The sequence below is a fragment of the Scardinius erythrophthalmus genome (genome assembly GCF_964197995.2).
Source record: "Scardinius erythrophthalmus genome assembly, chromosome: 8".
NCBI classification, from domain to species: Eukaryota; Metazoa; Chordata; class Actinopteri; order Cypriniformes; family Leuciscidae; genus Scardinius; species Scardinius erythrophthalmus.
In genome coordinates, this window is record NC_138228.1 from 12784714 (window position 1) to 12805955 (window position 21242).

At 37.8% G+C, this 21242-nt stretch overlaps 3 protein-coding genes across 5 annotated transcripts in view; 1 reads left to right on the forward strand and 2 right to left on the reverse strand.

The window, feature by feature from the left end:
- Positions 1 to 2201: 2201 nt before the first annotated feature.
- LOC308694769 (dihydrofolate reductase) lies at positions 2202 to 6422 on the reverse strand. 2 transcript variants are annotated; one of them, XM_081372474.1, is made up of 6 exons: positions 6161 to 6422; positions 5165 to 5214; positions 4947 to 5052; positions 4530 to 4656; positions 4327 to 4442; positions 2202 to 4101 (listed from the first exon to the last, which is right to left on the reverse strand). In XM_081372474.1, the coding sequence occupies exons 1-6, from the start codon at positions 6271 to 6273 to the stop codon at positions 4023 to 4025; spliced, it is 591 nt and encodes a 196-aa protein (XP_081228600.1). In that variant the 5' UTR covers positions 6274 to 6422; the 3' UTR covers positions 2202 to 4022. The 2 variants fall into 2 exon arrangements, with proteins under 2 accessions (XP_081228600.1, XP_081228601.1); XM_081372475.1 differs by having other exon boundaries at positions 3194 to 4101; positions 4327 to 4358; positions 6161 to 6369.
- A 2833-nt stretch (positions 6423 to 9255) lies between these two features.
- Positions 9256 to 19513, reverse strand: cry1b (cryptochrome circadian regulator 1b). Its single transcript, XM_081372470.1, has 13 exons — positions 18772 to 19513; positions 15273 to 15381; positions 15012 to 15154; positions 14406 to 14590; positions 14233 to 14321; positions 13532 to 13672; positions 13128 to 13439; positions 12767 to 12918; positions 11895 to 12097; positions 11647 to 11748; positions 11231 to 11323; positions 11069 to 11119; positions 9256 to 9821 (listed from the first exon to the last, which is right to left on the reverse strand). Exons 1-13 carry the CDS (start codon positions 18927 to 18929, stop codon positions 9736 to 9738), a joined length of 1824 nt encoding a protein of 607 aa, XP_081228596.1. The 5' UTR covers positions 18930 to 19513; the 3' UTR covers positions 9256 to 9735.
- Positions 19514 to 19597: 84 nt separating this feature from the next.
- The window catches only part of btbd11b (BTB (POZ) domain containing 11b), a 69831-nt gene continuing 68186 nt past the window's right edge, over positions 19598 to 21242 (forward strand). The window contains exons 1-3 of one of the 2 annotated variants that reach the window (XM_081372462.1): positions 19598 to 19820; positions 20065 to 20170; positions 21119 to 21214. Coding sequence is in view for 1 of the 2 variants with exons in the window: in XM_081372463.1 (XP_081228589.1) it covers positions 20158 to 20170 (13 nt within the window). In the remaining variant the exon portion in view is untranslated. Of the gene's footprint in view, positions 19821 to 20064; positions 20171 to 21118; positions 21215 to 21242 lie in introns of those variants that run through there. The other variant, XM_081372463.1, reaches the window with a different exon arrangement.

Consider the following 21242-nt stretch of genomic DNA (forward strand, 5'->3'; position numbering starts at 1 on the left):
CAGCGCGGGGGGGGGGGGGGAGTGGCCCCCGGGGACCAAACGAAATTTTTCCGTAGAAGTCTAGTGGGGCTACATGCCCACCAAATTTCATGTTCCCCGGTGTTTCGGTGTCCCTGGTATCGTTGACGAAAAATTTACGGGGGCCCCAGCGCGGGGGGGGAAGTGGCCCCCGGGGACCAAACGAAATTTTTCCGTAAAAGTCTAGTAGACCAACATACCATAAAAATGTCTTCATCCTCGGTGCCACGGTTCAGGTAGTTATTTAGGAAAAACTGCATTTTTTGGGGTTTGGGGGGGCCCAGCGCGGGGGGGGAGTGGCCCGGGGGGAGTGGCCCCCGGGGACCAAACGAAATTTTTCCTTAGAAGTCTAGTGGGGCTACATGCCCACCAAATTTCATGTTCCCCGGTGCTTCGGTGTCCCTGGTATCGTTGACGAAAAATTTACGGGGGCCCCAGCGCGGGGGGGGAAGTGGCCCCCGGGGACCAAACGAAATTTTTCCGTAAAAGTCTAGTAGACCAACATACCATAAAAATTTCTTCATCCTCGGTGCCACGGTGTCCCTGGTATGGTTGACAAAAAATTTACGGGGGCCCCAGCGCGGGGGGGGGGGGAAGTGGCCCCCGGGGACCAAATGAAATTTTTCCGTAAAAGTCTAGTGGACCAACATACCACAAAAATTTCTTCATCCTCGGTGCCACGGTTCAGGTAGTTATTTAGGAAAAACTGCATTTTTTTGGGTTTGGGGGGGCCCAGCGCGGGGGGGGGGAGTGGCCCCCGGGGACCAAACGAAATTTTTCCTTAGAAGTCTAGTGGGGCTACATGCCCACCAAATTTCATGTTCCCCGGTGTTTCGGTGTCCCTGGTATCGTTGACGAAAAATTTATGGGGGCCCCAGCGCGGGGGGGGGGGAAGTGGCCCCCGCGGACCAAACAAAATTTTTCCGTAAAAGTCTAGTAGACCAACATACCATAAAAATTTCTTCATCCTCGGTGCCACGGTTCAGGTAGTTATTTAGGAAAAACTGCATTTTTTTGGGTTTGGGGGGGGCCCAGCGCGGGGGGGGAGTGGCCCCCGGGGACCAAACGAAATTTTTCCTTAGAAGTCTAGTGGGGCTACATGCCCACCAAATTTCATGTTCCCCGGTGCTTCGGTGTCCCTGGTATCGTTGACGAAAAATTTAAGGGGGCCCCAGCGCGGGGGGGGAAGTGGCCCCCGGGGACCAAACGAAATTTTTCCGTAAAAGTCTAGTAGACCAACATACCATAAAAATTTCTTCATCCTCGGTGCCACGGTTCAGGTAGTTATTTAGGAAAAACTGCATTTTTTGGTGTTTGGGGGGGCCCAGCGCGGGGGGGGAGTGGCCCCCGGGGACCAAACGAAATTTTTCCTTAGAAGTCTAGTGGGGCTACATGCCCACCAAATTTCATGTTCCCCGGTGCTTCGGTGTCCCTGGTATCGTTGACAAAAAATTTACGGGGGCCCCAGCGCGGGGGGGGAAGTGGCCCCCGGGGACCAAACGAAATTTTTCCGTAAAAGTCTAGTAGACCAACATACCATAAAAATTTCTTCATCCTCGGTGCCACGGTTCAGGTAGTTATTTAGGAAAAACTGCATTTTTTTGGGTTTGGGGGGGGCCCAGCGCGGGGGGGGAGTGGCCCCCGGGGACCAAACGAAATTTTTCCTTAGAAGTCTAGTGGGGCTACATGCCCACCAAATTTCATGTTCCCCGGTGTTTCGGTGTCCCTGGTATCGTTGACGAAAAATTTAAGGGGGCCCCAGCGCGGGGGGGGGGAAGTGGCCCCCGGGGACCAAACGAAATTTTTCCGTAAAAGTCTAGTAGACGAACATACCATAAAAATTTCTTCATCCTCGGTGCCACGGTTCAGGTAGTTATTTAGGAAAAACTGCATTTTTTGGGGTTTGAGGGGGCCCAGCGCGGGGGGGGAGTGGCCCCCGGGGACCAAACGAAATTTTTCCTTAGAAGTCTAGTGGGGCTACATGCCCACCAAATTTCATGTTCCCCGGTGCTTCGGTGTCCCTGGTATCGTTGACGAAAAATTCAGTAAGGTGACGAAAAAAAAAAAAAAAAAAACTTTGACAATCCCTATATGACCGCTTTCGCTAGCTACGCTAGCGGCGGTCATAATAAAATCCCATTATTTGTGGTCATTAAGTTGTTGCACACTTAAAATTTTCATTTGGTTTAGAAATTAACTTTAATATAGCACCAAAGATTAATTTCACAAAAAACAAGTCTAAGTTAAATACACATAACTGAGACCTGCAGTAAGGCACTGAGTTCGCACAGCAGATGGTATACACAAACCATACATGACTCCTACTGTGTCCCATCCTTTGATTCACTTGTGTCATCGTGGTGAAAGTGAGATGAGTAACAGTGGATCTGGTGAGTGGTCATAAACTGTGTAATTGTGAGGGAAGTGTTTCTCATCACTGGCAGCATTGTCTGAGCCCATCTGCTGTTTCAGATCATGTGTGGAGTGATTTCTTATGTAATAACTGAGCAAAAAACAATGTTCATAGGGTTTATATGAAGAACTAGCTGCTTTGAAATGGTTATTTGGACAGTGAAGTACCAGCTGCTAACAGAGCCTTTGAGATAAAGTGTTTTTCTGTGCAATAGTGCAGGTCTGACATCAGAATCTAGAAGTCTAATTCGCTGCTGGTTCCTTCAAGATTTTCCTGTGGGGTTTTTCAATTTATGAGTAAAATAAAGCCTGTGGTAAATATAACTTTACGATACTTTGACTTTTTGTTCTACAATGTACACAGCACACATTCACACCCAAAACTGTCTAATCTAGTTACGTATTAAAGGGTTAATTCACCCAAAAATGAAACGTTTTGTCATTAATTCATCTTCGGAACACAAAAGGAAGATCTTTTTGATGAAATCTGAGAGCTGTCTTTCCCTCCATTGACAGCTACGCAACTACCTCTTTGATGCTTCAAAAAGTTTTTAAAACTAATCCATATCAGTTGAGCAGTTTAGTATGGAAGCTTGTTTCCGCCACTGAATAAAACATTTTAAAAGATAATTGCGACTTTTTATCTCACAATTGCGAGTTTACATCTCGCAATTCTGACTTTATTTCTCAGAATTGCGAGATATAAAGTCAGAATTGCGTGAAATAAATCAGAATTCTGAGAAATAAAGTCAGAATTGCGAGATGTAAACTAGCCCAAATATTCTCAATCGCTTTTTTTTTTTAATCGCAAACAAACCTCATTGGTTCTTATAGTTGCTCAAACGTGCTGCGCAACACGAAAATGAACCTCATTGGTTTTCGCATGTCAAGCAAACATGCTTGAGCTTATGTTTAGCACAACCGATGTGTGAGTTGAACGTTTACGTGAATGCAAGCCTAAATTCAATCTGTTCATCATTTAAAGCAATCGTTTCTCATCAGAAAATTTGAACTAAACCGCTCAATTCATGGATTAGTTTTACGATCTCTTTATGAACTTTTCGAAGCATCAAATTTTCAGTTAGCTGTCTATAGAGGGACAGAAATCTCAGATTTCATCAAAAAGATCTTAATTTGTGTTCTGAAGATGAACGAAAGTGTTACGGGTTTGGAACAACATGAGGGTGAGTAATTAATGACAATTTTCATTTTTGGGTGAACTATCCCTTTAACGTACGTTTTCAAAACGTACGTCTGCATTTTTGTTCAACCGCAATGGGTGTGTGCAGTTTATGTCGTAGAACAAAATGTCAAAGTATCGTCACGTTATGTTTACCAAAGGCTTTATTTAAAAAAAAAAAAACAAAAAAAAACTTTTAAAACCCCAGAGGAAAATCTCGAAGGAACCAGACACGGGTTTTGACATCATACTTGCACCACTCCATATTGTTAGATTCTATAAAGCACTCATAACTGTATTCAAACCAATAAAATGCTGTACAAATACTGTTTCATACTATGTAAACATCTAGCATCAACAACAAATCAAGCATCACGTTTGACAGTCTTGATTCCAGTCCTCGGCTTCGGTTTTAAGCTTCTTTCTTGAAGACTTGAAATTGAAATTTAATACCATTTTCTTCATGAATTTCATCTGGTACTCCGGGAAAGCTTAAATAAAGAAAATATACAAAGACAAATCAAGGTTATATAGTTAACTACAACTGAAACGAGAAGCATAAAAAATACATTTAAAAAACTTTAACTCAAATAAAGTAAAACATAAAAAACTTATTGTAGTATCTCAATGATGTCTCAATGAAAAAAAAAAACGGTGCTCAAATGAGGTAAGTATTATTATTGAAACACAAATAATAAATCAGAGGATAATCCTACCCCTTTTGTTTTCTGAAAATGTTGCGGTCAAACTTTGGGAAAAACACATCACAGTCAAAGTCGGCCATGATGTTGGTGAGATAGATGAGATCACACCATGGATGCTCAAGACTTTCCTAAATAGCACAGTTACACATATGAACTAAATTACTGTATTTATTAACATTTGCAAATGTAAACATTGCCTAAATCAGGCTTCTCACCTTATACACTTCTGGGCCCCCTAAAATCCAGATGGTCTCCACAATGTGACATAAAGGAGGCTCAGAAACCAGGCGAATTGCTGACTCAAAATCCTTACACAGATAGTGGGCACGTGGAGGATATGCACTGAAGTGATGAAAAATAATCAAACGAACTTGACGTACAGTAAATAAACACAGAAATCATAGTATACGGTACTTTTCAAAGGTTTTGGGTCAGTCGATTGTTTTAAAGAAGAAAAAAAACGCACCAATGCTGCATTTAAAATACAGTAAAAACTGTAATATTGTGAAATATTATTACAATTTAAAATGTTTTTTATTATTATTTTAAAATATTTCAAAATGTAATCATTCCTGTGACCCCAAACTTTTAAACAGAAGTGCATAAAATTGTTTATAAATGAATATGCTTACTTCAGCTTCCGGCTCAATACTAAATTGATGCAATTGGCCAAAGGGAAGACTGTCTCAGGACAGGAGAACCAGGAAACTCTGCCCCAGACAACCAGGTTCTTCTTCCCTGAGGTGTACCAAAATAAAATTCTTTCATTTATTTTTTCTTCATACTATAAGAATTAAGATCACTGTGCCAATTAGAATATAAATCAAACCAAACATTAAATTAACCTTACCAGGTGCGGAAACAGCTGTAATTGTATCCAGAAAGAACTGGAATTCTTTTCTGTGAACAACATGAGCACATTAGACATATTGTGTGCCGTTTGGATATATTAATACAACTTTGTTAACTGCATAATGTGCAAAATGCAATTTGAACTGCATGACAAATATCTTTGATGTGTTTATAGCTTTCAAAGAAGAAGGGCTGTGTGCCTAGATCAGAGTTGAGCCAAGGTTATCCTGCATGAAGTGATTTTATTTAATATTTATGGCTGAACAGGCTTATACCAACATAATATTCTATACCAGAAAGAATAAAAAAAAAAATACCAATTGGTTACAACCACTATGCTATCTGTCTGCATGATGGTAGCCTATCTCTTATCTAAAATGGGCGGGCATTGGGGGGCTCAAAGTTTCCACCCCTCTAATTCAAAAACCTGCTGACAATGACATTCAGTTAGAGTTCTAAAGTTCAAAGGCATATTCCACGAATAGGACACCAAATAGGGCCTCAAAATCAATATTTTTATACAGTCCAGAATGAGGTCAAGATCTCTCTGACAGACACAGGTAATGATTTGATGTTTTTAATCCATGCCAAAATCCTTAACATGCTAGGCTTGTTTTATGTTATAAAACATTTTATATAGCTAATATATCTAATTTGTTTCACAACATGTCATAAACCACGCTAGACTTGCATGTGTTTCGACTGTTTTACTGAACACTTGAACGTAGATGCACAAAATGACCAATGAGCAAACTTGTTACTAACTCAAATACTATAACGTTAACGTACATCATAACATACATGAGATTTTTGTGCCTCTAGTAATAAAAAAAGTAAAGAGACAGCGAAGTGTACATCGAATGTTCGGTCAAATATTCGTCAGACGTCGCGTCGTTTATGAATTCATCTGTTTTTTTTAGTCACGTCTTATATAATTTACAAAATACAGGTATTCCAACGGGATAAAATTACTGATGATTTGGGTATGTCTTACGGAAGGCTCCAGGGAAGCTGTCCGTTCTTTCCTATGCCCATGTTCCTGCAGGCAGCCGCGATGAGCCGGATTGGTTTGCACATCTCCTCCCCTTCGATGTTCATCTTCATCATTTACGACTTTCACTAAAGCTTATCTGGTTTCTTTCTGTTACAAACTACCGTCGTCCATTGGGCTTTGGGTGAGGTGTTTTCATCCCTGTCGACCTCAAACCCAGTTAGATTAAGGGGCTTTTAAATATCTGTTTGGTTCACCATGTGACATCCAATGGGAGTGGCTGGATATTATAAATGGTGTTTACAGGTTAAAGAACCAGATAAGTAAGAATAAAATATATATTATTAATAGGCTACTTGATTATTTGCTAATATTCGAGTTCTTTCTTTTTTCCTGCTGCCTACAGCCCTAAAAAGGAACATATTATATCAACTTCACCTTTATCAACAACACAAAGAGCCCTAAATTGTCTTATATCATGTTTTGATGAAAATCTAATGTACATTTGTACCTACCAACACTCCTTTCATTAAACAAAAGTAGAAAGTGACAGACCTTTACATTGTCACAAAAAAAATTCAAATAATAGCTTCAAATAGCTTTTTTTTCCTGAAAAATATTTAAGTTTCCATATAAAACGCAGATATAAAGCAGCACAACTGTTTTCAACACTGATAATAAATATTTGTTGAGCACCAAATCATCATATTAGAATGATTTCTGAAGGATCACGTGACACTGAAGACTGGAGTAATGATGCTGAAAATTCAGCTTTGCCATCACAGGAATAAATTCTATTAAAATACAGATAAATTATTTAAAATCCCAGTGATATTTCTAAATATTATGTTTTTTTCTCAAATATACAGCCTTGGTGAGCACTAGAGATTTCTTTTAAAAACATCTTGTCAACCCCAAACTATTGAACAGTATATTGTAAAACATACATTTTTGGAAATAAAGGACTTTCATTTTTGGAAAGCAATGTGTTTTCCCTGTATATCTATATTTTAAAATATAGGGCGTAATCTAGGGAAGTAATCTGATCACGTAAAATAGATTACATGTGGTCCATTACTAGCCAACACTGATAATGAATGTTAAGAAAATTCTAATTTTCAGATTTAATATTTTACATGTGAATACTGATGAACATGCTTAAAATGATCTATTAATTCCCAAACATCTCATAATAATTTCAATTTACTAACAAGTCTATCATATTTTAATGGTGATTTATAAAGACATTACAACAATCCCAAAAAAACTCATAAAAAAATATAACAGCGAGTCTGTAAATAAGCAAGAAAAAGTTATGTACAATGTTTTGCAGACTGAATTACTTACAGTATACGTTTATATACATAATAAGCCTGGTTTTCCAGTAATCGTCTTGAAACAAATCCACTTGTGCTTAAGAGCGAAAGGCCTCATTGATATAGTTACTCCATTACAAAAAGCTCTCGACTTAACAGACATGTTAAATTAATGTGTCTATTTATAAATTACAATTGAACATTTAGATCAATTAAATTCTTTGACTTGCCAAAGAGCAACTAGTTGAAACATTCTCAATTGGGGGATTGTATACATTTACAAAAAAATCCCTCTTAATATTACAGTGCTATGCATAAGTTTAGACACCCATGCTAAAGTTGACTAAAAAGAGGAATAAAAAATCATCTTTTGGAAATTGAACTTAATGCCTTAATTTAAAAAATTAGGAAAAATCCAACCTTTAAGGACACCAATTTTCTTTGTGAATGAATAATGTATCGTAAATAAATAAATGTTCTTCCTTAAAATACAGGGTGCATAAGTTTGGACACCCCTATGTTAAATTCCCATAGAGGCAGGCAGATTTTTATTTTTAAGTATTTTTTTTTATTTATTTTTTTAGGATACTATGCATCCTGATAGTTCCCTTGGCCTCTGGAATTAAAATAGCCCCACATCATCACATAGCATTCACCATACCTAGAGATTGGCATGGAGTACTTTCCATAAGATCATCTCTCAATGCAAATCAAACTAGCTATTAGGCTAACTGAAATAAAACCATGCCAATCTCTAGGTATGGTGAAGGCTATGTGATGATGTGGGGCTATTTTAATTCCAAAGGCCAAGGGAACTTTATCAGGATGCATAGTATCCTAAAAAAAAAAAAAAAAAAAAAAAAATACTTAAAAATAAAATCTGCCTGCCTCTATGGGAATTTAACATAGGGGTGTCCAAACTTATGCACCCTGTATTTTAAGGAAGAACATTTATTTATTTACGATACATTATTCATTAACAAAGAAAATTTGTGTCCTTAAAGGAGAACTCCGGTCAATTTTAACATTGAGCTCATTTTTTTGTACATTTGGAGTGCTGTCAATACAGAGAACAACGACAGAAATCGGTGTTGCCTACACCGAGTTATTCTATTTTTAAAATTTGCACCCTATTGACTTCAATGGGGCAAGTAGTAAGCCTGCTTTTTAGCCTCTTAACATCCTTTAAGTGTCATTACAAGTGCACAGAAAATGTGAGTGATTCCTTCAGAGTGAACACGGGTGAATCTGACTGCAGTAGATGTTAGAGATATTAATAAAAATGAAGTTAATTCAGCCAGCGCTCATACCTCTGTTTACATCCTGTTTTCGGTGGAAGGCCATAGTAATCGATTGTCGAGTTCACGCGCGTGATCATAGGCACTAAACCTATGCGCGTGAACTCGACAATCGATTACTATGGCCTTCCACCGAAAACAGGATGTAAACAGAGGTATGAGCGCTGGCTGAATTAACTTCATTTTTATTAATATCTCTAACATCTACTGCAGTCAGATCCACCCGTGTTCACTCGGAAGGAATCACTCACATTTTCTGTGCACTTGTAATGACACTTAAAGGATGTTAAGAGGCTAAAAAGCAGGCTTACTACTTGCCCCATTGAAGTCAATAGGGTGCAAATTTTAAAAATAGAATAACTCGGTGTAGGCAACACCGATTTTTGTCGTTGTTCTCTGTATTGACAGCACTCCAAATGTACAAAAAAATGAGCTCAATGTTAAAATTGACCGGAGTTCTCCTTTAAAGGTTGGATTTTTCCTAATTTTTTAAATTAAGGCATTAAGTTCATTTTCCAAAAGATGATTTTTTTTCCCTCTTTTTAGTCAACTTTAGTATGGGTGTCTAAACTTATGCATAGCACTGTATATAAAATTGTTTAAAACAGTTATTGCCAAAACAATCAGATAACATTGCACAAAGGGACATCAAATGGTATGCAACATATACACACTTGGAAAGAGAAACCGATGAATGACAGTAGGATAAATACTATTTGCATAAATACTACAAAATATTTTCCTCTACAATTCATCAACATACAGCTGGAAAAAAACGTACCTCCACGCTTGACCTCAACGCAAACTCAAGGTTTACAAGCAGAATGACACCATGCCAAAGCATAAAGGGCAAAGCTAAGCATGGATTGGTTGATAACGGGCATGCGGACACGCTGTCCATCATGCCACAGGTCCCATCACTAGACTGAAGAGAGGTGTGTGTATATCCTTGCTTCAGTGGTGGCTAGTAACTATATTGCTTCTGAAACTTCAAAGCGTGTTCTGATGCTTGTTCTTCACTATGTCGCTTCAAAGTACTCGTCCCACTTCCTGAACACACACACACACACACACACACACACACACACACACACACACACACACACACACACACACACACACACACAAAAGACAGCATGTGAGGTTATATATTTTTATGCCATTTTTGTTGGAGTTGCATTCAAAAGACTGGGGTCAATAAGTTTTTTTTTTTTTTAAGAAGCAAGTAATACTCTTTTATTCAGGAAGGATGCATTAATTTGAGCACAAGTGACAGTACAGTAAAGACTTTATTTGGACACAAAGATTTTAATTTTAAATAAATACTGTTCTTTTGAACTTTCTATTTATCAAAGGATCCTGAAAAAAAGCATCATGGTTTTCACGAAAATATTTAGCAATCAATGAGAAGAAATGTAGAAATGTTTCTTGAGCAGCAAATCGGCATATTAGAATGATTTCAGAAGTATCATGTGACACTGAAGACTGGAGCAATGATGCTAAAAAAATCAGCTTTAACATCACACAAATATGTTACATTTTAAAAAATAGAAAAAATAGAAAAAAATGATATTTTAAATTATAAAAATATATTATTTTACAATACAGGGAAAACTCGAAAAATTAGAATATCGTGCAAAAGTTAATTTATTTCAGTAATTCAGCTTAAAAGGTGAAACTAATATATTATATAGACTCATTACATGCAAAGTGAGATATTTCAAGCCTTTATTTGTTATAATTTTGATGATTATGCCTTACAGCTTATGAAAATTTTCTAAATCATCAGAATTATAACAAATAAAGGCTTGAAATATCTCACTTTGCATGTAATGAGTCTATATAATATATTAGTTTCACCTTTTAAGTTGAATTACTGAAATAAATGAGCTTTTGCACGATATTCTAATTTTTCCAGTTCCACCTGTATTACTGTTTAAATGTTTTTTTTTTTGCTCTGGTAAGCACGAGTTTTCTTTCAAAAACATTTTAAAACAAATCTTACTGCCCCCAAAATTTTGAACAGTAGTGTAACTGTCCACAGATGAATAGCACTGATTTTGAAAAGTCTGTGCTTTCATCAACATAATCCTTTACAAACATGGTAAGCCTTTCTTTTCAATGGAAGTTGTGTGTTTAAACAAGTCTATCATTGAGAACGAAAAAAAAAAAAAACACAGAATGCAGTCGTTCAATTAAATTTGATGCCACAGTAAGACAAAACTGCATTGTGGTTCAAAACAGCTTGATATGAAAGTCTGTTACGAGTCCTCTGAGATGGTTTGGACAGAACTCACCTCTCTGTAAATGTTCGTGAACTTGTCCAACGATATCACCACCTGAGTGACCTGGTTTGGAAAGAAATACATGGTATTCAAGCAGCCTATGAACTGGTTCACACTTCACAATAAGCAGCATTTATTTTATTTCAAAATCCAAGCATCTGTGTCAATACACACCAAGCTGTGGCTGCACACTGTTGACAGGCTGTTGATCACATGACACTGTAAAAGGTGGGAACTCTGGTTGAGAACTTGCTCTTGATGGGTGCACTGGTAAATAAAGGGAAAATATTTCAACACAAACGACTGAAATTATCCAAACTGCCAATAACACACATAATAAATAAAAGTGCACAATTTTACAAAAGGGTTTTACAAAAACAGGGGTTTGTGAACCCCTTAAGTATATTACTAACTTTTTTTTATTATTTAATATTATTATTAGTATTCAATTTGATTGGTTTCCTAAAACACCTGTGTGAATGTATTGTGGACTGAGACACCATCACAACTAAAACCGGGTATGAGTCCACTTGAGTCCAACTACAAAAGTCACAATAAATTATTTATAGAAATAATTGACAACGTCATACCTGTAATGTGAGTGCTCTCCTGTGAGTGGTCTGCTGAGGAAGGACCAGCTCCATTACCATCTCCATTGTTGGCTGTGCTGGATGGAACAGTTGCGAGGAGGCCTGACAAGCATTACGAAAAGATCCATTAAACCCCAAGATCTCACGGCTAAACAGTGGCATTTAATTTGACATATCACTCAACAAATGGACTCTCAAGTAAAACTAAAAGTTCAATAGTTAAACTAGATTTTTAAGAGTTTTCTTACCAAGGCCCCGGTAGCAGGACAGCTGCTGGTAAATCTGCTTCATTCGCTCGATGTTTATCCTGCTGGCCTCAGCGTGATTAACCATGGGTTTGGGGTAGTGCACTCCAATTATGCACTTAGCGATCTTCTGAACACTTTCCGGGGCATTCCAAGGTTCATAGATGAATTTAGCAGGGAAGCCCCTCAATATGGGCAAATACCGCCTGTAATAATAATTATAAACAGCTTTAACCAAACTTGTAATTTACAGTGAACTTAATATTAAGGCCTGTTCCGTCGTTTAACGCTTCATGACTAAACAAAGGGCGCCAATGTGAGTGTGCACACCGACGCGAAAAACGCCACGCGTAAAAGCGTCATTTTTAAAAAACCGCCTCGGGTTCGTTTTTTTGGTTTGACGCGCTGCGTCAAAAAATATCCGACGAATGAGATTGGCGCTTTTGCTCACGTGTCTGGAGCTTATGAAGTTACAGTAAAACACAACTTGGGGGCGCTCAAACACAAAACGGTCTTGCCGAGCACACATACGTAACGGCGAAGAAGATATACGCCAAGTAGCGTCTACACTGCTGGGAAGAAATAAGACGAGGAAGATGCAAGGCAAGATGAATGTAGAGCTGCTGGTCTCGTTGGTGTCGGAACATAAAGAACTATATGACAAACGCCACACTGGGGTATTTCTGTTTTACATTAAGCGCCATCTAATGTCAGGGAATGAATTTGCATGTTCACTCGGCTCATCGTCAGCGAAAATCGCTTGGGTGTGAACACAAAAAACGCGTTGAAAAACGCTGGCGAATAACGTGTGCCGATATTCGTCCCGGTGTGTATGGCCCTTTAGTATGTAAATAAGGGTTAAGACTGAGCGGCACCTTATATAGTCTCCATTAGGGTCGGTACGTCGACCGAAGCTCACCGGACAGTAACAGTGAAAGAACTGCTGGAAGAAAGAGCTGCATGAAAGCCACATCCAGCTTCCTGCGTTGACGCTCCAGTCAGCATCCAGCAACAACTCTTCAAACACCTTTCAAAACAAACATAATATCAACATAGATTCTAATGCAGAAAGCAACAGCAGATCTTTTAATGAAATCCAGAGCACTATGTTTCCATCCACCTATTTTATGCAAGATTTCAAAGACAATATGATTTTTTTTTTTATACAATATTCCAGTTTTGCGCATAATTTTAATTTGCAACTTTAGATGGAAATAGAGCTACTGATGGCAGTACCTTCATGCCCTCTTCCCAGCTGATCCACAGGTCTCCACGTGTGAGGAAGCAAGCAACAGCGTGCCTGGCCAGATGGTGGATCCACCCCTCCTGCCTCAACTGGGTCATTATGGCATCAATCCATGGGAAACCAGTCCGACCCTCAGCCCACTTCGCCAAGGCTTCGGGATTCCTGTCCCACGGGATCTGCACGCAGATGGGATTAAACTCCATTTTGTCGAAGTGTGGGTTGTTAGTGGCAGCCGTGTAGAAGAACTCGCGCCAGAGCAGCTGACCGTAAAGGGACAGTGGTGGGACGCTGTTCTTCTTGACCTGCGATTGAAAAGCCAGGGGAAAAAAGTATGAGAATAACTTGTCAGCCACTTATGATCTTACAATCAATTATGACAATGATGAATAGTTACCTTTCTGTAGAGGTCTGTGAGTTTGAAATAGAAAAGTCTGCAGGATAGGCAGCCAAACCGGAGGTAAGGGCTCAGGCCTGTGGGGCTGGCTAGCAAGGAATTAGAATTCATCCTGGGACGCTCGAAATTAGCCACCCAAGCCTGCAAAAAAAGAAAAGATAAAACCTTAGGAAGTGGTTCACATACTACAGTTCAAAACGTTGGTGTCAGTAAGATTTTATGTTTTTGAAAGAAATCTCTTATGTTACAGTAAATCTCGTAATATTGTGAACGTTAAATAAAACCGATTTTATATATTTTATTCCTGTGATGGCAAAGCTGAATTTTCAGCATCATTACTCTAGTCTTCAGTGTCACATGATCCTTCAAAAATCAGTCTAATACGCTGATTTGGTGCTTAAGAAACATTTCTTCTTATTATCAATAGTTATGTTTACATAGGCACTTTTTGTTTCAAATCATTCCAACTGACGAATCCGAACGTAGCTTACATGAGTGCTAAATAAAGTGATTGGGAATGACTCTGTGCTTCCGTGTTCGTAAATACGTCATGCGTCTGGTCAGAGTTCACTCTTCCGCAGGAACTAGACTCGCGTACGGCCGTTGCCGGAAGCCAGTGATTATAGTTTATTAAAGTTATAAATATGGATATTTTATCTTTATTTATAACTGTAAGACAATGTAACAGAGTAGATGCTTACCTTCCTCTCCAGGTGTCTCTCTAATCGAGTCAGAGCTTCAGTCTCTCCACCAGGCCACACGGCTGTTGACAGCCCCTCTGTTTCAAAACCTGAAGCCACATATATTGATTCAAAATCTCATCTACAACAGACACATGCACACAGTGAAAATTTAAGGAACACGGGTGTCTCACCGAGCTCCTCCAGTGAGGGTACGCCAAACTTGTCATCATGGTCTTCGCTGATGGGTGTTACGCATTTGCCCATGACTTCAGCCGTGATAGTCTCCGCTGAAATTTCCACAGGATCCATTCTGCTGATGAGCGTCTGAAATCGTTTATAGGTGAGAGGAGACTGTCCTCCGTTTAACTCTATAATCCTAGAGACAGAAAGAGAAGGCATGAGTCAGTGATTAGGATCTATAAGCAATATTATCGGATTTTAGTGTTGTCAAGATATCAAAATTCAAAGCCAATAAAAAGAACTTGCATGATTTCTCAATACAGCAAAAGCTATTATGCTTTTGACAAGTCACAATTTTATTGTGGCTGGCAGACGACGTATATTTAGACCGTGGTTTGTCTGTGTTCTGTATTTTTTATTTTAGTATTAGAATATTTAGCACTTTTTGACATTCAAATGACAGATTAATATAACTGCATCTGTGTGATCTCTCAATATCTGTCTACATTCTCAATAAACAGTTAAATACCAGACATGATGGGTAACAGCTTCCCACAGGACTGCAGGCAACTACGTGGGAGTCATATGGGCATATGGCAATGACTAGATACACTCACTTGTCCAGATCATAGAGTGTGTGGGAGATCCTGACGAAGACTTCCACCCCTGCCTCTCTGGCCAGCTTCTTAATGGCTGCATCACGATCCTTCCCGAAGGGCTCGGAGTCGTACTCATATGACATCCGGCTGATTTTCCACTCCTAAGCAGAAAAAAAGGGAGGCGAATCAAATAAGTGGCACAGCATAAACACACATAGCAAGTCATGTGCTGGCTTTACAGAAAATGGTTGACTAGTCTCAAGTGGTCTGTTCGTTGACCTTAAATAGTCTTGGAAAGACATCCGTGGGTTGTCCCCTGATGACAAAGAGGCGAGAGTTAAGTTTGCGAAGGCTGGCGTCCAAGTCCTCAAGACACTGCAGCAAAAACCTGTAACACAAAGAATAATTAATCAACATTTAATCTCAACAGTCAGTGATGAGCAAATAAAACAGTGATTTAGTAGACAGTTATTCATTTTAATTTCTTGCAGCAACAAAAGAGGGATTTGCAGTCAAAGCAAGAGTCCAGCAGAGGGCACTAACAAACTATGAAAAGCACACTAGTTCCATTCTGTATTGCATGGGCTGTGTTCAGAATGCCTAATATTTCTTAAAATAGAAAGTGAAAACTTAGCAGAAATACATTTTGCTTATTTAGTAGTTTGCTACACTAGTGTTTCTCAACCTTTTTAATTCCAAGGCCCCTCATTGTCCACAACTTTTCAAAACTTAATCTATGGGTGCTGCTAAGATTATGTTAGGAAAGTGTTACATTTCAGGACTCCAGTTTTAAAAGCTGAATGTTCTTCAGGGATCCCACTTATTTTAACCAATACATTTGCATGACTCTTCCAGTCATATGCTGGATGAGGATAAAGAATATTTTTACTCATTCTTTTTAAAAATGCCCATGTAGTCTAAAGTCTTAAATAATTTACAATACTTTTGAGCTTCTTAAATTAGTCTACCTCATTTATCCAGTTTTCCAAAGGCTGTGTTACAGGGTTTTTAGTTGTTTCAGCTTACTTTAACAGTCACCGTTTTGTTGAATGACCCAGTTAAAACCACTTATACCTGGATTGAATCAATAATGAAATGAACACTGGACACATTTTAAAATAGTATGCATGATTTTCTTTTTGGCTGCACTAAATATATAATGTAATAAGGGTATAATCCTGTCTGAGGCTGAGCTAGAGTTGTGTGTTCAGCAGACTAGAGTTCCCTCTTGTGGGACTGTATATTAGTAGCATCCAGTTGAGCCTGTCTGCAACCCTTCCTAGAGACGTCTGATCCCCTACAGCACGTCCCGGCCTCCAGGTCAAGGCCATTTCAATTTATCTGCATATGCAAACACATATTGGCTTGTGCTACATAAGCCAGCATTAACCAGAAAGTATGCTACACCAGTAAATGTTTAGTGTTTTCCAGCACAAATTTTACTAGGCATACATTTGGGGTCAGTAAGATTTAAAAAAATAAAAATAATTCAGTGACAGCAAGGATACATTACACTGGTCAAAAAAGACAGTAAAAATATTTAGAATATTACAACAGATTTCTATTTCAAATAAATACTGTTCTTTTGAACTTTCTGTTCATCAAAGAATCATGAAAAAAAAAATCCACAAAAATCATGTTTTCAAAATTGATTATAAGAAATGTTTCTTGGGCAAATTGTTTCTGAAGACTAGAGTAATGATGCTGAAAATTCAGCTTTGCATCACAGGAATAAATGACATTATTAAACATATTAAAATAGAAGTTATTTTAAATCATTATAATATTTCACAATATTAGTTTTTACTTTATTTTGGATCAAATAAATGCAGCTTAGTTGACCATAAGAGAAAAAAATCTTCATGACCCTAAACTTTTGATCGGTACTGTTAAATTCTGTAGATTTAGGCTAAATAAAATCGTTCAAATTTATACACAGTCTTGTCCTTTAAGTGTTTACTAAATATGTAAAAAATCATCAAACATTTCACCATATTTAAGTCCTTTCTGAAAATATGTTGTTGTCATGACAGGGCATGCATTTCATAATTAAGACTTTATAGTTTCAGATTTAATACATATTTACCAATTAAAATGAAATTATGCTTCTGCATAAATCACTTCAGATGCAGTTTCTGATCTGCATTTGCATTGTAAAGATGGTACAGTACAAATGAGTGTGACAACGAACCTATACACGTGACCAGCCTTTGCAGGGTTATAATTTTGATTATAATTTAGCAACTTTAAAGAAAAGTGGTGGCATAATGTGGGCGAGATGCTGTTAGAAGGAGAAGGACAAGTAGGTCAGTGCTGACAGGGAAATGAGGTAATAGCATATACTGACACACTGACCTACTTCCTCACGTCCTGCACCGGTGGAGAGGAGAGTTGGCTGAGTTGTACGTTACATCAGAACTCTGCTATGAGGGTGACTGCTCCAGGATGTCCCACCACAAAGTATGCTACATACATCTGTCCAGCACTAACAATGGCCATATGGCGGTTTCTTACTGCAATAGTCTGAATTTACTCTATTAATCCTTACAAAATGGTAAACAATCCCAAAACTTACCTAAACCAACATAAACTTAATACGTTTTTTTATTTTATTTTTTAAATAACTACATAAAAGAGGGCTAATCAAGGCTGACAAGTTCATTTTTTATTTAAAAGTAAGCTGGTCTTACAGCTAAGAGAGTATATTAAAAAGAGAGAGAATCAAATAAAATAAAATGTCACAGCTTACAGAAACTCTGCTAGATTTTATATTCATATTTTGACAAAATATGACAGAGGTCACGAGAGATCATTTTCACCATTCAGATGCAGACCTGCACCCAATTCAAGTCTTAAATCAACTCATCCAAAGATTTTTTTCAACATTAAAAACATTGAAAAATACCATGCAAATATCACCATCACTAATGTTTTAACATCTTTTCCACAAAATGAACTGGTATCTATATTTTGTTAATAGTGATCCAATAGTGACTACCGGTAATATCTTTATTCAATTTCACTATAAATTATAGATGGAATAGTACTAGTCACTGTGTAAATAGACAATTAATATTAGCATTGATACAGTATGGAATAAGGGAGAGTGATTGAGTATAGTATTATATATAATACAATTATATAACTGTATAATTACACATTAACATTTATGCCACTGAATTCTATGTGGATCTGTGGTATTTCACTTCACTTAAGTACTTAGTAGGCTATCTATGTATTCCAGTTGTTGCTGGAACCCATTCCAATTTAACCAGAAACTGTATTAATACTTATTTTTAGTCACAATAAGTAACTATTCAAGTTTACTAGTGCATGGTTCAGATAATAACTGTTCACTGCAGACAAGTATGTATTCCACTTGTTGTAACTTGGTACCTATTCCACTATTACTAGAAATTACTCATTAGGTAATAATATGTATTACATGTACTGTATACTAATATCCATGCCTTGTAAAAGTGTATTCAAATAAGCAATAGAATTTAATAGCTAATTTTCCATTGGACTAGTTATTTGTCTCTTCAGGGATGGTGCCTAGTACTAGCAAAGGACTAGAGACTAATTTAACAGATGCTTGTCAGTTAAATTACTAGTCCCTAATGAATAGGGACAAGGGAAACCTACCCTAACCCAAACCCTAACTTACTAGTTATAACTAGTACTACGTAGTATAAACATAAGTATGGACTATATTGGCTTATCATACGTGCTAATGTCTGATCCCCTCTGTCCTCTGTCTGATCCAAAGGAAACTCACCTCCACCTGCTGATTCCCACGTTGGACGATCCTGCAAACCAGGGGTCCAGTATGTAAACACATCTCAGGGTATCAGCTCCTATTACAGAGTCTAGCAGTGATGGGTTATCATGGAGCCTTAAGCCCTTTCTGAACCAGTGGATCGTATTGACAACCATTACTCCAAATGAACTGCAGTCCCTTGTGAGTTTACGAATGCTCCAGCTACTCCCAAACTAGGCAACACCAGACTTCTCAATCCAGGTTTAAAAAAAAAGTAAATCCGGTGACGTCTTCTTCAGCCTTGTTCAAGAAAAACTTTTCCCATGTTGAAGCTGGATAATGAATCACGCAGCGAAAAATCATATACCGTGTCGTTAGTTGCTTTAACGTTACACACGCTGTGATTGACACGATGCGCGTGCCTCAGCAAATTTAGAGCGTGTTCAGAATATACGGCGTGACAAAACAGTCAACACTACTGTAAAATGACGGAATAATATATAAAACACTCATAGGAAAACCTTAACAAAGCAAGCACGAGAACGTCAACAGAACGAAGACAGAAAAAAACAGCCGTTTAACGTCTTTTTCCTACAACATTAAATAAATGTTTTTGTTTTTTTTTTAAGATTATATCCATATGTAAGCGTACGTTCTCTCCATATAACAATATGAGCGTCGACTAGACACGAATATTTAAACGATTGTTGTCCTTTAGTTCACCCGTGAACCATCAGCCATTAGTCGACTCCACCCACTCATTGACGCAAACTGGCTCCTACGCAGCTGATTGGTCAGATCCGCCCGCACACGTATTAGAACATCACGTTTCTGCGGTGTGCTCGCGCGAACCATGGCGCGAACCCGCACTTTTCTTTCTCTGTCAGATGCGATTAGTTCTGTGAAGTCAGTGGTGTGTTCTCGATTAACTTTGACCACGATACACAATGACCACTTAAAATAATAGTGCACTTAGATAAATACATTGGAAAAACTTGTTGTGACCATGATACTGCTCGATTCTGATTGGACAAAGTGTGAGTACCCGGATAGGCACATGAACAGAGGTACAAGGGAACAGATGGGTATTATTATGAGAAATATTTCTAGTGGTAGGACGTAATTCACTTCAAGTGTATAGAATATTATGGCCACAATTTCACTTAAACTTTAAGGCAAACTAGTAGCAATCTAATAATACATTAGATACACAATACTAATTACATACAGTCATTTTTTCATGTTGGTTTCAAACACCTTGTGTAAAACCCTCCAAAATCAAATTACAATATTGTCATATTTTTGTTGTAGATATGGGTAAACAACAAGTGAATACAATAAAACCACACTGGCATACATTGAGGCAACAACTAATTGTGAAAGCAGGACTAGTGTCAGTCATAAATGCCTGGTCAGGGTAAGTTGTCATGTTTTAAAAGTTGTGTTTTACAATTGTTTGTACTGTCTAAAATTCGCTGCAAAGACTAACAGTCTGGCAGGTTCCTTTGTGTCTAACTAACACTCATAGAATGTAATTCATATGCCCTGTTATCATAAAAATGTTGGGTAGACATACAGTGTATCTTTTTCCTGGGCAACAACAGAGGAAATGTTTGATTACTTATGAATGTAGCTTAATATGTTGCAAAGAATTATCGTGTTAATAACTATCTGCTAACTGCTATTACTTTTCTTAACATCAGCAAAGCGCATTTGGTACAAATCTTGTATTTGGAGGCAATGAATGGCCTGGTTGAAAGATCTTTATATTGATCAGTGGGGAGAGAAAAACATTGCAATTCACAGTGGGAACTACTACATTGATCCAAGACACAATTAGTTTATTGATTAGGTTTGCACTTGCCTTTAGAACATTAACGTACAATAAAATAAATGAGGCAGTTAATCTTTAAAAGTTCAAGCCTTTCTGCTACTGCATTACAGCTGATTTAAAATTAGCCTACTGCTTTTCATTTTAGTTGTTAATCATTGAAATTTGTCTGGACAGACCTAATTGTCAACCAGCTGTAACATATATCTTTCATCCCTTATAAAATTATTGACAGATTTCAAGTGAATGAGTTTAATTGTAATGCCACTGACTCGTGTCTGAGCTCAGTTTGTTGAGTGAATAAGACATGATGGTTTGGTTGAAGTTTGTTGAACACTAGATGGCAGTCTATCATAACAATATGCTAAATTTCAAGTGCATATCTCAAGTGAAAGTTCATTGATCTGATACTCCTTAATTATGACATACAAATGAATTATCAGATTTAAAAATAGAATTGTAATGAAACTATGAGGTTCAGTGTCTTTGTTACTCTTGGCAAAAACAGCTTTCAAACTGTTGTTTCCCTTTTAGTCTCTCAGGTTTCTGAAGGGGTGTTGTCCGAAGAGGTCAGTGTTGAGTAAAATATGGTCCCCTCTTTATCAAAGCCAAGTTGAAAATACTTAAACAGTAAGTCGAAAAGTGTTCTGAATGCTTT

Excerpts from the sequence above, each read along its gene's own strand:
- LOC308694769 (XM_081372474.1), bottom strand. The coding sequence starts at position 6,273 with ATGATGAAGATGAACATCGAAGGGGAGGAGATGTGCAAACCAATCCGG. Across the intron at positions 5,215-6,160 it reads CAGCTTCCCTGGAGCCTTCC|AAAAGAATTCCAGTTCTTTC; the intron begins GTAAGACATACC and ends TGTTGTTCACAG. Across the intron at positions 4,657-4,946 it reads GTATTGAGCCGGAAGCTGAA|TGCATATCCTCCACGTGCCC; the intron begins GTAAGCATATTC and ends TCATCACTTCAG.
- cry1b (XM_081372470.1), bottom strand. The coding sequence starts at position 18,929 with ATGGTTGTCAATACGATCCACTGGTTCAGAAAGGGCTTAAGGCTCCAT. Across the intron at positions 15,382-18,771 it reads GTGGGAATCAGCAGGTGGAG|GTTTTTGCTGCAGTGTCTTG; the intron begins GTGAGTTTCCTT and ends TTTGTGTTACAG. Across the intron at positions 13,440-13,531 it reads TCACAGACCTCTACAGAAAG|GTCAAGAAGAACAGCGTCCC; the intron begins GTAACTATTCAT and ends TTTCAATCGCAG.